Source organism: Kogia breviceps, chromosome 8 (assembly GCF_026419965.1).
Source record: "Kogia breviceps isolate mKogBre1 chromosome 8, mKogBre1 haplotype 1, whole genome shotgun sequence".
Classification (NCBI taxonomy): domain Eukaryota; kingdom Metazoa; phylum Chordata; class Mammalia; order Artiodactyla; family Physeteridae; genus Kogia; species Kogia breviceps.
Window position 1 is genome coordinate 20,389,618 of NC_081317.1, and position 14,997 is coordinate 20,404,614.

Sequence of the window (14,997 nt, forward strand, 5' to 3'; positions counted from 1 at the left end):
GCTCAGTTCTCTGTGGGTTTGGTTTGGTTTGTTCATTTATTTGGGGTTTTGTTTTAGTTTTTTATGTTCCACATATGAGTGAAATCATACAGTATTTGTGCTTCTTCACAGGACATATTTCACTTAGCATAATAACCTCAAGGTCCATTCATGTTGTCAAAAATGGCAGGATTTCATCTTTTTATGGCTGAATAGTATTCCATTGTATATATACACCACATCTTCATTATCCATTCGTTGGTGGGCACTTAGGTTGTTTCCATATCTTGGCTATTGTAAAGAATGCTGTGCCACCATGAACATGGGGGCATATATCTAGAAATATATTGTTTCTTTTTCTTTTTTTTTTTTTTTGCCTGTGCTGCACGGCATGTGGATCTCAGTCGAACCTGAGCCCCCTTCAGTGGTAGCATGGAGTCTTAACCACTGGATGACTAGGGAAATCCCTAGAAATATGTCGTTTGTTTCTTTTTTTAACATGTCGTTTCTTAATTCTCATGAGCAACACTCAGCCAAGCCTTCAAGTCCCATCTGGACTTCTGTGGCTTCCTTTGAGCTCAGTTTCCTGCCTCATCTCTGCTTCCCCTAGCTTCCTCTGTGTACTGCTTGCCAAGTGGATCTTCCTAGAACATTGCTATGTTGCAGTCCCTCACTGCTTTCTGTTAAGTCAAATCCATACCTAGACCTGTTATTCAAAGCCTGCTTAAGGTGGGCTCACCTGACCTTCTGTAACATGCTTCTACCCCAACATAAGGCTCCAGTCAAGAATGAATCCCCCAAAGAACTCTCCTTCCACACGACCTTAGTTCTTACCAAACTTTGACTACCTAAGAAAAATGTTTCCTGCGAGTGGGGACTATAACTTAAAACTATAGAATTCAAGAACTGGGAAGAATCTTTGAGGTCATCCGCCAGTTTTTCCCAACCACACTTCTCTCAATCCTGTAGTGGTACCCGGATTTTGAAGCTTCCTTACTAGGCCAAGGTAATGTTTCTCATCTGTTTTTAACCACAGCCCTTTATGCCTAGAGATTCTGATTTGGATTTGGAGGATGGGAGGATTACCATCCTTACCCATGCAAAATTTTTAAAATCTCCTATTTTCACACACGGGAAATTGAGGCTCATCAGAGAGAAGTGACTTACCACTAATTTATAAAAGCTGGGATTCCGTTCCAGTGGCCCACTGCCTTGCTTCTATTTTTTTTTAAACTAAACTTTATTTTTGAACAACTTTGGATTTACAGAAAAGTAGCAAAGAGTATAGCCATCACCCAATTTGCCCTCATGTTAATCTTACATAACCATGGTACATTTGTCAAAGCTAAGAAAAAAACAATATTGAATTTGGTGAACCAACTTTCTTTTTTGATTGAGGTACAATTCACAGAACATAAAATTAACCTTTTTTTAAAAAATAAAATTATTTATTTATTTTTGGCTGCATTGGGTCTTAGTTGCTGCATGCAGTCTTTCTCTAGTTGTGATGAGCAGGGGCTACTATTTGTTGTGGTGTGCGGGCTTCTCACTGCAGTGGCTTCTCTTGTTGCGAAGCATGGGCTCTAGGCACGCGGGCTCAGTAGTTGTGGCTCGTAGGCTCCAGAGCGCAGGCTTAGTACTTGTGGCGCATGGACTTAGTTGCTCCGTGGCATGTGGGATCTTCCCGGACCAGGGCTCGAACCCATGTCCCCTGCTTTGGCAGGCAGATTCTTAACCACTGCACCACTAGGGAAGCCCAAAGTTAACCATTTTAAAATGAGCAACTCAGTGGCATTTAGCACATTCACAGCCACCACGTCTATCTAGTTCCAAAACATGTTCATCACCCCAAGATAAAACCTCATACCAGTCAAGCAGTTATTCCCCATGCTTCCCTCCCCTTGCCCCTGGCAACCACTAATATCTGGTTCTTTTTATGCTCTTCACAAGCATTTAGCCCAGTGCCATGTACCTACCTGGAAGGCACTCAATAAAGTGGGATTTCGGGGGTTTTTTTTACTTTTTATTTAGTAAGAATATACATACTAAAAGGTGCAAATAAGAGTAGAGGTTGGTAAATTTTCACAAACTAAAGACATCTATGAAGGAGTTCCCTGGCGGTCCAGTGGTTAGGACTACACACTTTCACTGCCAAGGGCCCGGGTTCAATCCCTGGTTGGGGAACTAAGATACCAGAAGCAGCACAGGTGCAGCCAAGAAAAAAATTTAATTAATTAAACATATCTATGAAAGTCACACTGAGATCAATAAACAACATGACCAGCACCCTAAAAAGAACCTTTGATCTCCCTTCCAGTCATTTCCTATCTCCCCAGTAGTAGTCGCTATCCTGACTTCCAGCAAAGGTTAATTTTGCCTGGGTTTGTGCTTCATATAAATGAAATCATACAATATGTTCTCTTGTGTCTGACTCCTTTTGCTCAGCATTACATTTAAGAGTCGTCGTTGCATTCACAATACTCTTTATGGATAAGAGTGACAGATTAAGGTAAAATTATATTTTAAAGGGGGGTGCGAGAAGTGGGAACAGGTCTCTCAGTCAAGAATAAGAGTGACATGGGAAAAATAGATTACACCAAACAGCAACATTCTTAAATTTTCCACCCTGTTTGGGATCTTGGAGGTATCCAATGGTACTAATTATTTTTAGTTATCAATAAACTCAGAGATAGGAGAGGTATTTTGTTGTTGTCGTTTTTGGCCATGCCATGCAGCATGCGGAACTTCCCCGCCCAGGGATTGAACCCATGTCCCCTGCATTGGAAGCATGGAGTCTTAACTACTGGACCACCAGGGAAGTCTGGGAGAGGTGTTATGAAAGACCTGCTGGGCAGGGGATCTAAACTGGCGGAAAAAATAAATAGTAATTACCTCTGTGAGTTGAAGGAATATGGTTCGCAGGCAATGAAGAGAAATCCCAGTGTGGCATGGGGCAAATTAATCTCCTGGCAATTGTTTTCCCAATCTATAAAATGAGGATAGTAACATAGCTGTCATCAAAATTAGATAAGTGAATAAAATGTATGGTACTCTCCCTAACTCTTTAATGCACAAAAAAGCATTACTTTCTTTCCACCACCTTCCTTATTGGAACACAGATCAGAACTCTAGCAGCTGGGAACTAAGCAGTGTCATTATTTTCTCAGCATTAAGCCTCTCTGCCTCTTAGATTTGGAATATAAAGAGGTATAAAACAGGTTTGGGGTACAGATTTTGAGAAATAAAATCTGAGAATAAGTGTAATACAACCCTCTGACATCCTTCACAGTTCAAAGTCGACTTTTCAATAATCCCCCTCTCACTTTCACAAAGGGTTTCCTGGGACTTCCCTGGTGGTTCAGCGGTTAAGACTCACACTCCGAATGTGGGGGTCCCGGGCTCGATCCCTGGTCAGGGAACTAGATCCCTCATGCCACAACTAAAGATCCCGCGTGCAGCAACTAAGACCCGGCACAGCCACATAAATAAATAATTAAATATTTGGGGAGGGGGGAAGGAATTAATTTGCTAGGGTATTGAGACTGACCCCTATTTCACGCATCTGATGCTACCAGTTCACCCAAGCCCCATAAGCCTCACCAGATCCCTCCTGCCCCATCTTTCCCCCCCAGACTTTTGGTCAAATCTCTCATTGTACCCAGAATAGATAGACAGGTCTGATGCCCCTATCAGACTTGGAGCCTTTCCAAAGTGCCCATGTCTTTCACATCACATCCCCCAAACTACGGCACAGAGTAAGCCCTGAGAAATTACGCTGGAATAAATTTTCTCTGAAAACTTGGAGGGCAGCCTGGTGCTGAACTCAACAACTTTAAAATGCTCAGTCAGCAAAAACGGACTTAGTTATTGTGTTAGGCACTATGGTGTTGTTTTAATGTCCTTGACATCTAATTATTCTTTCAATAAACAACCAGTGCCAAGTATGCGCTAAGCCGGGAAAAGAGGGGCTATAAAGAAAACCTCAGAGCTCTAACCACTTTCGAGGCCGGTTCACACGCAGCACCCTTGCCACGCCGCTCCTGCGCCCCCAAGTGGGCTCTCACGGGACTTCCACAGCTCGGGAGCGAACCTTAGCGTAGGGAGGGGCGGGCCCTCCAGCCTTTCGGCACACCCGATTGGCCAGACCTGCTGACGTAGTGGGCGTGGCCTAGGCGGGAGCCGATCTCAGGCCAAGTGCCCGCAAGGGGCTAGGCCTGCACGAGGTTGGGGGCGGGTTGTGAGAGAGGGAGCTGCTTCCGGGAGAGCCGCCCCGCCCCCACGTGGGCCCTGGGAGACTAGAGCGCGCGGCAGCGCTGGCGCGAGTGGCGCTGCAGATTCCTTAGGGAGGCAGGTGAGTGGGGACTGGACTCGGGGAGATGGCGGACTTGGAGGCAGGGGCTGTGGCATCAAAGTCTTGTGTCCCCAGACCCAGAGTCTGCTGTAATCCACAAGCGCTGGCGGTGTAGCCGGGGACGGGGTCACTCTGGGACTCCTATTTCGGCTCTTAGAGATAGATTGTCCTGCTGCAGCGGGGTTGAGGTCTCTGCGTGGCAGTTGCCCTTGGGGACCTGGCTCTGGGCTCCGAGTCTCCTGTCTGGGGTCCATTCCCTTGGAGACCTCTTGGGTAGTCTCCATCAGTGGAGAGCCCGAGGTGCCTCGCAGGATGGGGGAGGGAGGTGCAAACAATAACAGCCGCTCTGTGCTAGGATTGTACGTAAGTTACATGCATTGGCCCATTCAGTGTTACAACAGCCCATTGAGGTCTGTTCAAGTCCTTATTTACCAGATGAGGATGCTGAGGTCAGACATCTGGAAGGTGACAGAATGAGGATTTGAACCCACATCTACAGACTCCAAAACCCACATTCGTAACCCTCATGCTGCCAACTGCAGCCAGGTCCAGAGTCACCGTTCTGCCTCTTTCCTCCCTCACCCCCTTCACCCAGAGCTCTCCAGGAGCAAGCAGCTTTGAAATCTATACTTAAAGTATCAAGGGGTAATGGTGGACATTGAGGACTTCTCTGCTGGAGACCTGGATTCTAGCCCGAGATCTGCCACTGACCCCCTGCACGATGTTGGACCAGTGTCAGCCCAGTATCACCATCATTTCAATGATGTAGTCATCAAGCTTTAAGGAACCTCTTAATCAGTTTGTTCTAGGAATTTGTGGAACTGGCTGATTCTCCTTTTAGCTCCAGAGGAGATTTGGGCTCTTCAAAGCCAAGTCAAGCCCTGGGTCTTCTTCTCTTTAATCCCTGTTCCTAACACTGGGGCAGGCCCAGAGTAGATATTCAGGAAATGCAGTTTGAATAAACAGGTAACCAGTCGGCTCCTTTTCAGAACTGCCTGACACCTGCTGTCTTGGGCCCTTCTGGGGGGTTGGATTTCTCAGCCCTGGCCACCTTCTACCTAGCTGGCCCTCCCCTGCTAGTGGCAGAGCCCGCCATCGCTGGCAGCAGCTCACAACCCTCTGCGTCAAGACCACAGCCTCTGGAATCCTCAGTGGAGCACACATGGGGGGATCAGGCCCTGCATCTCTTCTCAGCCCCTCCGGGTGGTAGTTCTCAGGGCCCAACTGAGGTTACTCCCAAGTTGGAGAAGTTACCTTCTAAGGAAGGAGATAACTTTCACAATCAATCTGAAATTGTACTTATCCCTCAGTGTTGCCTGTTCCATGAAGCCATCCATCCTTGATTCCCAGAGACATTCCCAGGTCCCTCCTATAGCATATAGTCTACCCCTCTACTGTAGCATCTGTATAGTGACTATTTCTCCTTCACCACATAAGCTGCTGGAAGGCAAGGACCCCACCTCAGATATCCTGGGAGACCCTGTGGCCCATCCAGGTTTGAGTGAAAGTTCTCCCTTCTGGGTGTGGTACAGAGGGCACAGCTGTGATCCACTCCAGGAGGTCTAATCAGCCCACTTCTCCTAATGATAGTAAAAGTAGCTGCATATATACTGAGTGGCTACTGTGCCAGGCATGTACCTCTTCACTATCTCTGATCTTCTCTTCAGCTTTGCAAGTTTGATAGTATCATTCCCATTTCATAGATTAGGAAATGAAGGTTCTGCAACCTTGCCCAAAGCCATACACAGAGCACAGAGCAGACCTGGGACTGTTTGGCCCTGAAACATTACTCTTTCTGCACTGCCTGCTACAGCCTTCCACTTAAGCTAACCTGTTCTGCATCCCGTGGTGACTTGCCCTTGTCTTCAGTGTGGTGTCACAGGATGTAAGCTGTGGCTTACAGGCTCCCTTGATTTGGGAGAAGTGCCCCTTCCAAGTATGTGAAAATCTTCCAATTTTTCAGGGACTTCTGGCAAAGCAAAACCTCCACCTGGATTTGGCTCTGCAAGCAGAGAAGCACCTCTGTTGCTCAGGGGGTGTTGTTCTACTGCACAGATCTTTGTTTATTGGGGCTTCCCTGGCGGTCCAGTGGTTAAGACTCCACGCTTCCACTGCAGGGGGCACGGGTTCGATCCCTGTTCAGGGAACTAAGGTGACATGTGGCACAGCAAAACAAACAAACAACAAAAAAAAAACCCCAGATGTTTGTTTATTAAGCACGGATGTAACAGAATGACTACCTGTGGGGCAGGTGACAGGCCCTTGAGTAGAAAACCAGGAGACCCATGGTCAAGCCCAGCTTTGTACCTGACTCGCTGTGGATGTCAAACAACTCCTGTCTCCTTTCTGCACCCTACTTTCCACAGCAGAATGTAAAAGATTAAACAGGGTTGGTGATTTTCAACTTTTTCATTTTTTTCAGCACTAATACCCATTTCTCAAATCTCTCGCTGAATCCTAAAATTTTTTTTAAAAAAAACAGATAAAGGTGGAACTGCCCTAGTCAGGCCTTCCCCCACCACTCTCTCACCCCCACCCCCTAACCCCCAGTCTCCTCCGGGTGAATTGGACTTTGAGGCCCCTAGGCAGCCCTGCCCTTTTGCTTCTGATAAGCAGAGACATTTGCTTCCTCAGCCTTCTAAAGTAGATGTGGGGTTGAAGCCAGTGGAATGCAGCTTTGGATTCCAGAAGCTGGGGGCCTGCTGCTGTAAAGGTTCTCTGGAAAGTGAGTTAGAGACCTAAAGACCTACCTTCAAAATATGATGTGACTGCAGAATGATATTGAGCAAGTCAGTTAACCTCTTTGAGCCTCCGTCTCCTTATCATTAAAAGTTAGAACAGTTCTCTGCAATTAAATGGGATAATATATATGTGTAAAGTACCTAGTGCAGTGCCCAGCACACAACATACACTCAGTATATTTTTCTCTGATACCCTCCATCTCTCCCAGGCAGAGATAGTATAGGCAGAGCAACGCCTACTGAATCAAGTGTTTATCAGTAGTATGGGGTATGGTAGGTAAAACCCTGCACTCATTGTCTACAACAAACTCACATTCTGGCTCAGTTACTAGCTGTGTGGTCTTGGGCAAGTGACTTAACCTCTCTGAGCTGGGCTAATCCTTGGCAGGCCTAAGAGCAAAGTCTTGCACAAAATGGGCACTCAGGACTTTGTATCTGCTAGATTGTTCATATGGGGGTTGGGACATCTTTGGGGAGGCCTGGCTTGCCCCTGGGTCAGATGACGTGGCTGGCCCAGGGGTGTGGTGGTGGGGTGGATCCTGTGTGGCTCCTGATAACCCCAAGCCCGCCAAGGAGGAGGATCAGATAAAACAGGCCCCTGAGCTAGTTGGGAGGGAGCCAAGGGGCCTGGGAGGCTGGAGGACAGGGGGAGGGGAAGGCATCATCGGTGTACTGAAGGACCCCCCAACCAGGCCCAGAGAATGTGCAGCCTTGGGTACGTCCCTGCCCCTCTCTGGGCCTTGAGGTCCCATTCATACAAGGAGAGATTGGTGGCTCTTTGTTTTCCCCCTACTGGGCTGTGAGGCACCTCCAAAAGGAAGCGTCTAAAATGGAGCTCTCCACCTCCTCTCTCTCCAGGCTCGGCTCCCCACCGCCCTCTTCCTGCCCGTCCCTGTCTCCGCTGCCCTGCAGGTCAAGCAAGCTAGCGCATCCGCCCCAAGAGACTGCCTCTTGGCCGCCTTAGGATGGCCCCTCCTCCCTACCCCTCTCGCCCCCTCAGCCTCGGTCCTCCTCTGCTTCTAGTCAGCTCTGCTCAGGCTGCAAGAATTATCTTCCTAAATCCAGGCTCTGAGTAGGCCCCTGCCCCGCCCACAGCTCAGAAATCTTCCCTGTCCTCAGTCTGGCCGCCCCTCCCCTCCAAACACACATCCTCGATTGCCTCTTCAGTCCTCAGAGCAGTCCACAGCCCGTCCTCCTGGCCCCCTTTTTCCCCTCCAGAGGGAACATTCTCCCCTTTCCCTCTGCCAACCCGAACCCACTCATCCTGCAAAACCGAGTTCTAGTCCTGTCTTCCAACAAGCTTCTGACCTCCTAACTCACGTTGGAAGTCATGGTTCCTTCATGGTAGGCTCAGCCTCTCCGTGATGCACTCAGTCAGCCCTCACCCCCTGGGACTGCGGTGCCAACTGGATGAGAAATCATGTGTGCGAGTGCCCAGTGTGGCCTGGCACATAGTAGGTGCTCAAGAAACAAATGTTAATGCCCCAGCTTCCTTCTGTCTTGCACCCCTTATTTGGCATTTGGGGCATATTGTCTTGTACTTCATATGGGTAAATATATTTATTGTGTGGCAGAGTGCTGTGCAGGAGGCAAACATGAAGTAAGTGTGGACCCTGCCCTGCAGAAGCTCCGCCTACTGGGACGAGATAAGATAAGGCCACAGGGAACTGGTATATAAGAGAGACTGTGATCTGTGCTAGAAGAGATGCTGCAGGGGAGAGGGAAGGAGGGGCCGCCTGGTGGAGAACCTGGTAGGATTTGGGGATGGGGAAGTTGTGGAAAGAGCACCGGCCTCCTAGGGAAAGAGGGTGAGCCGGAACGCAGTCAGGTGTGCTTGGGAAGCAGCAGGAGGCTCTTGGGCTGGAAAAGACAGCCTCGTGGCCACTCCACGGGCGTGTCAGTCTGTCTGTTGGCACGGTGCGATTTAATCCTCTTAGTGTGTGTCTGTGTACCAAGGGGTTAACAGTGTTTTCCCCTAGAGGTAGAATGACAGGAGATTTTTCTCTTTTTGCTTATCTGTGCTTTTCTAAAATTTCTGCCATGGCCATGGACATTGTTCATGGAATAGGCAAAGTTTAAGTGGTGGCTAGATCAGGGCTTCTCATAGTAACGTCCAGTCCATCCCAGACTGATTCTTTGATAAAATGCAATGGAAATGAATTATTAGAGACCTGTTGTTTTAAAAAAAGAGACCAAATAAAATACAAACCCAGATTTTATATTATTAGATTCAACTTTCTCTGGAAGTTTCTGAAAAGTTTCTGAAGTTTCAGGAAAGTGTCTACGTATCTTGGTGCACGCCGGCAGGGATTGGTGAACCCCACAAGGAGTAGCACTGGGGTAGAGAGCAGGGGAAGCAGGAATCTGGAAAAGGCTGCGGGTGTGTGACCACCTCCCGGTGCCAGGGACCAACGTCTCATGCGCCTCTCGTCGCCTTCACAGAGCTGAGCACGAGGCAGACCCCCCAGGAGCCCTCAGTTCCATCCACCCGGCTGCCCTGTGTCCCCCCTGCCCACCATGCAGCCCCAGTCGGTCCTGCACAGCGGCTACTTCCACCCACTACTTCGGACCTGGCAGGCGACCACCACCAGCCTCAGTGCCTCCAGCCTCATCTACCCCATCTTTGTCACGTGAGTCCCCAAATGAGCCAGGTGTCTGATCGGCAAGGGGTGGGTTGAGTGTGTGTGCAGGCACGTGAACAGAGCAGGTGTCTGTGTTGCGGGGGTAAAGTGGGCTGTCAGCTTGGAGCTCAAGGTATTGGGAGTGGCCTACTGGATTAAGGACAGCCATTAAGAAAAAAACAAACCTTGAAGGGAATACAGTCTTTCCATTTGGAAAATAAAAATAACCCTTGCCTTTCATCCTGAGTTTTTGCAACAAGACAGAAGCTGAGACGATGTTTTGTTGGCTGTAAAGTACTATGTACATGTCAGAGGTGGCAGTCATGATTAGTCACGGTAGCACAGCTGATACATGTTGAGGGCTTACTGTGTCCCAGGTACTAGTACACTAAGCACCTATGTATATTATCTCATTCCACCCTGACAGTATTCATATGAGAAAAATACGGATATTATCCCTTAGAATGTCATCTCCATGAGGGCAGGGATTTTTGTCTGTTTTGTTCACTGTTGTGTTGCCAGAGCCTAGAACAGTACCTGACACATAATAAGTGCTCAATAAATATTTGTTGAATGAATGAATGAATCGACCCAGGATACAGACGAAGGCCCTGAGGCTCAAAGAGTACCATTTGGCCAAGGTCGCCCAGTCAGTAAGTGGCTGGGGTAGCAGGCAAGGACCTTCTGATCTCAGTGGCCAAGTTCTTAACCACTTGACTCCTTCCTAGGAGGACTGTTCTTTGAGTACAGTTGCTTGTTGTCACTGTTATTCTTGTTGTTCCTATTATTATTTCAGGCCCTGGGCTTGGCCAGGTAGGGGAACCAGACACTGGATCCCATCTTCCACCATCTCCACCTCCGTGTTCCTTCCGAGTTTCCCAACCATCCCTCCCAGTCACCCTCTCACCACTGGCCCTTCCCACAGCTACCATTCCATAGCCCATCCCCCGTTCTTGCAGGGATGTTCCTGATGACAAACAGCCTATCACCAGCCTCCCAGGAGTGGCCAGGTAGGAGATGGAGTGGGGAGGGCAGGGTTATGATGGAGGGAGCAATTTCACAGGTGGAGGCGACAGGAAGCAGAAGCAGACCCAGGAGGTAGAAGATCCAGAGAGGCTGACTTCAGCTGGGAAGGACTGTCTTGGGCGGGGCCGGGTGGAGGGGGTGGTGGCAGAGTTGTTCCACAACAAAAGAGGCAGCCTCGGGCAGTAATGAGCTACCTGTCACCAGAGGCGCCATAGCAGAGCAACGCTGGAACTTCAGATGGGAGTTCAATAACAGAACCTTGAAGGGGCCTTCCACAGCTGAATCCCATAGCTCTGCTATGTGGGGCCTCGGTTTTCCCATCTGTTTGGTGGGTGCATTCCTGCCCCTCCATGTACTGTGAGGCTGGAGCCCTCCTGGTGCCATGTGCACCTTGACTCTTAACAGAGGCTCAGGCCAGAAGGGTGGGCCTGGGTCCCTAGCCTGGGACCTGCCTCACTTCAGCCCCTCCATGCAGGTATGGTGTGAACCGGCTGGAAGAGATGCTGAAGCCCCTGGTGGAGGAGGGCCTGCGCTGTGTCCTAGTCTTCGGCGTCCCCAGCAGAGTTCCCAAGGTGACAAATCAGAGGAGGGGTCAGAGGGAAGGGGAGGGGGAGGCTGGGTGAGGATAAGCTGAGGCTCCACACTGACCACACCCTCGCTCCAGCCTTGTGCTGGCCCTGGGGCCACTGGTGAACGGACACAGCCCCTGCCCTTGAAACAGCAGCCATGTAGGATTAGGAAGCTAAGTAGGGCTTCAGCTCTGAATGGGCAAGTCAGTTTTCCCTCCGCAAAATGGGACCGGTCCTCCCCATGCCTCCTCGTCCAGGGGCGGTCGTGGTGATAAAGGAGAGGGCCGTCGCTGTGCCCTGGTGGCTGGCCACTGTGCCTCCCAAAGGCTTCGTGTGACTTTGTCCTTCCCCTGTCCCTAGGATGAGCGGGGCTCTGCGGCAGACTCCGAGGACTCCCCGGCTATCGAGGCCATCCGTCTGTTGCGCAAGAACTTCCCCGGCCTCCTGGTGGCCTGCGACGTGTGCCTGTGCCCATACACCTCGCATGGTCACTGCGGTGAGCTTCCCTCCTTCCACCAGCCCTGCTGCCGCCAGCACTCCCACTGCGGTGGAGACGGGCCAAGGCCCGGGATGCTCCCCCCCAAACCCAGCTGTCTGTCCTACAGGGCTTCTGAGTGAGAATGGGTCATTCCAAGCTGAGGAGAGCCGCCAGCGGCTGGCAGAGGTGGCGCTGGCCTATGCCAAGGCAGGTGAGTGAGCCACCATCAGGGATGGGCACCCCCGGGCCGGGGAGGTGGCAGGGTGGACAGGAGAGTCCCAGGGTTCTGAAGGCCACCCTCTGCCCTTCAGGATGCCAGGTGGTGGCCCCGTCGGACATGATGGACGGACGCGTGGAAGCCATCAAGGAGGCTCTGATGGCACATGGATTTGGCAACAGGGTAGGGGCGGGGGTGCAGGCAGCACGTGGGGAGGTAAGAGAGCCTGGACCAGACCTGCAGACCTCACACAGAGAAAGCAAGGCCCAGAGCTCCAGTGGGACTAGGACACAGGCCTCTACTTCCGGCCTGGGTCCTTTCTCTCCCTGTCACTTCACCCTGGGACATCTGGAGGGCTGGCTGAGCTGAGACCCCTATTATCTGCCCGTAGGTATCAGTGATGAGCTATAGTGCCAAATTCGCTTCCTGTTTCTATGGACCTTTCCGGTGAGTGGGGATGGGCAGGGGTCTGCTGTTGAATCCCTGACCCGTTAACCCAAAGCCGGAGCCCACCCTGGTGTCTCTGCTTCCCAGGGACGCAGCTCAGTCGAGCCCAGCTTTTGGAGATCGCCGCTGCTACCAGCTGCCGCCCGGAGCACGAGGCCTGGCCCTCCGCGCGGTGGTGAGTGACCAGAGCGCCAGCCCCACCCGGCCTGTCCCCCTGTCACCTCGCCTCCCAGGCACTGCCCACACCATAACTCATCCCTTAGGACCGGGATGTACGGGAAGGCGCAGACATGCTCATGGTGAAGCCAGGAATGCCCTACCTGGACATCGTGCGGGAGGTAAAGAACAAGGTGAGCACAGGGCAGAGGCCAGAGGGGGCTCGGGGAGATGAGAGCGTGTCCACAGATTCCGGGCCCTTTGATCGAGGGACTGCAGGGTCTCCGAGTTGAGCAATCTGCCTGGGAACAGGAATCCCCAGCAACCCCTCCCCCGCCACCGTCCCCGTCCCCGCCCGGGAACCACTGTGGGCCTCTGCACCAGGGCTCGCAGGAGACTTTGAACAGCTCTGCTTTAACAGCTCGAGGATGGGCCAGGCCGGCAGCATCAGTGACTCAGGGCTTGGGGCTCAAGACGGTCACACATTGAGCAGGGAGGAAGGGATACTCCCAGAGGCATGCCCACCTCCCATTTCAACCTGCCTGCCCCCTGCTGCTTCTCTGCAGCACCCTGACCTCCCTCTCGCTGTGTACCATGTTTCTGGAGAGTTTGCCATGCTGTGGCACGGAGCCCAGGCCGGAGCGTTTGATCTCAAGGCTGCTGTACTGGAGGTCATGACTGCCTTCCGCAGAGCAGGTGAGCAAGCAGGGGTGAGAGTTTCTGACATGTGCCTCAGGGACTGATAGGCACTTTGCCCAGATAGGGAAATAAAGTCATGAGACAGCCTGGAGTCTTATGCCTGGAAATGCCAGAGATCTAAACAGACAGGCTGGGGAAGAGACATGCAACCGCAGGACAGAATGTGGAACAGTGAAGCATGCAGAGCCCTCGATTATTTTTCGGTTTTGAGACCTTGGCCAAGCCACTTCTCTAACTTCAGTGTCCTTGTCTGTGAACTAGGGATAAGATAGCTGGTGCGTGGTTGTCAAGAGGATTAAATGAGATGCTACGTGTAATTGGTGTATGCTTGTCACTTCACAAATGGGAGCTGGTTTTGTTGGTAAAGCATGCAGCGCCGGGAGGGAATTCACAGCTCACCTGGTTCCCCCACTGTGCAGTTTTATACATTGGCAAACTGAGGCCCAGAAGGAGAAAATGCCTTCCCCAAGGTCACACAACGTACAGAGCTAGGACTCACCGGAACTGAACTCAGTCTTAGGTTGTGACACCCGTGGGCTGTGCTTCTTCACGGTAGCCTTCTGCACAGCCCCGCCCTCATCTCCCAGAAGGTATTCCCCGAGCTGATGCCCTGCCCTTCCCCTGCTTCCCGCTTCTGTCCCAACCCAGGTGCCGACGTCATCATCACCTACTACACGCCTCAGCTATTGCAGTGGCTGAAGGAGTGATGGAGAAAGTGTGCAAAACCCAAGAACTAGAACTTTTAAACTCCTGAGCCTTGGAGAAGCGAAAACCAAAGTAAACGATGCTTTTAGAACTGTGTGCTCGTGCCCTTTTCCTGCTTACGTGCCGGCAGGCGCCCAGAAGCCCTGGGCGGTCTCTGCCAGCGGGCCAAATCTTCGCACTCACAGCCACATCCTCACAGGCTTTCCCAGGCTTCCCTATCCCTCCCCTGGGTCAACCCTGAGGCTCACCTCTGCCACCCCAGCTCCTTCCTCTGGGGTGGCTTCAGCTTGAAAGCCACCAGGAATCATGGGCATTGGCTCAGTGGGGCCGGGGAGAAAGGCTTGGAGCATTAAAGGAAAAGGAGGGCAGTTGAATCTTGGACCCCCAGAAGCTCTGGAAAGCTCGAGGCCTCTGGCAGCGGAGCTGGGCACACTGGGACTGAGGCTTAGATTGACACCCTGGGTTGAGAGTTGAGATTTGCTGCGATTCCACTGGAAGGCGAGTCCCACACAGGCCAGTGGTTGCCAGGCTGCCTGAGATCTCCTGTTGTTCTCTGAGCCATAAACCCAGAGAAGAATTACTCATTAACGAGCAGAAAAGAATTATTCATTAACAAACAGGAACGCTGCCTGAGGATTGAAATTCAGAAGCAAAGAGAGAGTTCCTGACTGTTGGAGATGCCACCACCAAAAAGGATTTTTATTGAAGAGGTATTTTTTGAGAAGGTCTGCTTTGTGCCCACACACAGTGCTGGGTCCTGGGGGTGTAGCTGGACAGACCTCAGCTTGTCTCTGAGTGGAATCTATACAAGGAGAACAGGGGTGACAGAAAACAACAAGAAAACAGATAAACAAGGCAGTTACACATTGTAACAGTGCTTCTTGGGCAAGGAAGGGTCTGAGACAGAGAATAACAGATGATGGGCCTCGCTTGAGAAGCCCTCCATGAGGTTGAGGGACAAGGAAAGACCCTCACAGAGGACAGAGGGAAGCAGACATCAGAAGCTGC

General features: G+C 51.1%; 1 protein-coding gene across 2 annotated transcripts; it reads left to right on the forward strand.

Moving 5' to 3' along the window:
* Window positions 1-4,149: 4,149 nt before the first annotated feature.
* On the forward strand, window positions 4,150-14,085 carry ALAD (aminolevulinate dehydratase). Of its 2 annotated transcripts, none has more exons than XM_059071092.2 (12): window positions 4,150-4,330; window positions 9,514-9,701; window positions 10,652-10,702; window positions 11,194-11,290; window positions 11,648-11,783; window positions 11,893-11,976; window positions 12,077-12,165; window positions 12,374-12,429; window positions 12,517-12,604; window positions 12,693-12,779; window positions 13,152-13,281; window positions 13,933-14,085. In XM_059071092.2, exons 2-12 carry the CDS (start codon window positions 9,589-9,591, stop codon window positions 13,989-13,991), a joined length of 990 nt encoding a protein of 329 aa, XP_058927075.1. In that variant the 5' UTR covers window positions 4,150-4,330; window positions 9,514-9,588; the 3' UTR covers window positions 13,992-14,085. The 2 variants fall into 2 exon arrangements, with proteins under 2 accessions (XP_058927075.1, XP_066897046.1); XM_067040945.1 differs by lacking the exon at window positions 4,150-4,330 and adding an exon at window positions 8,761-8,822.
* The last annotated feature ends 912 nt before the right edge of the window (window positions 14,086-14,997 follow it).

Bases quoted from the DNA above. Each gene is read 5' to 3' on its own strand.
- ALAD (XM_059071092.2), top strand. From the start codon at position 9,589: ATGCAGCCCCAGTCGGTCCTGCACAGCGGCTACTTCCACCCACTACTT. The intron at 12,430-12,516 runs GTGAGTGGGGAT...TCTGCTTCCCAG, and splicing joins TGTTTCTATGGACCTTTCCG to GGACGCAGCTCAGTCGAGCC. The intron at 13,282-13,932 runs GTGAGCAAGCAG...GTCCCAACCCAG, and splicing joins GACTGCCTTCCGCAGAGCAG to GTGCCGACGTCATCATCACC.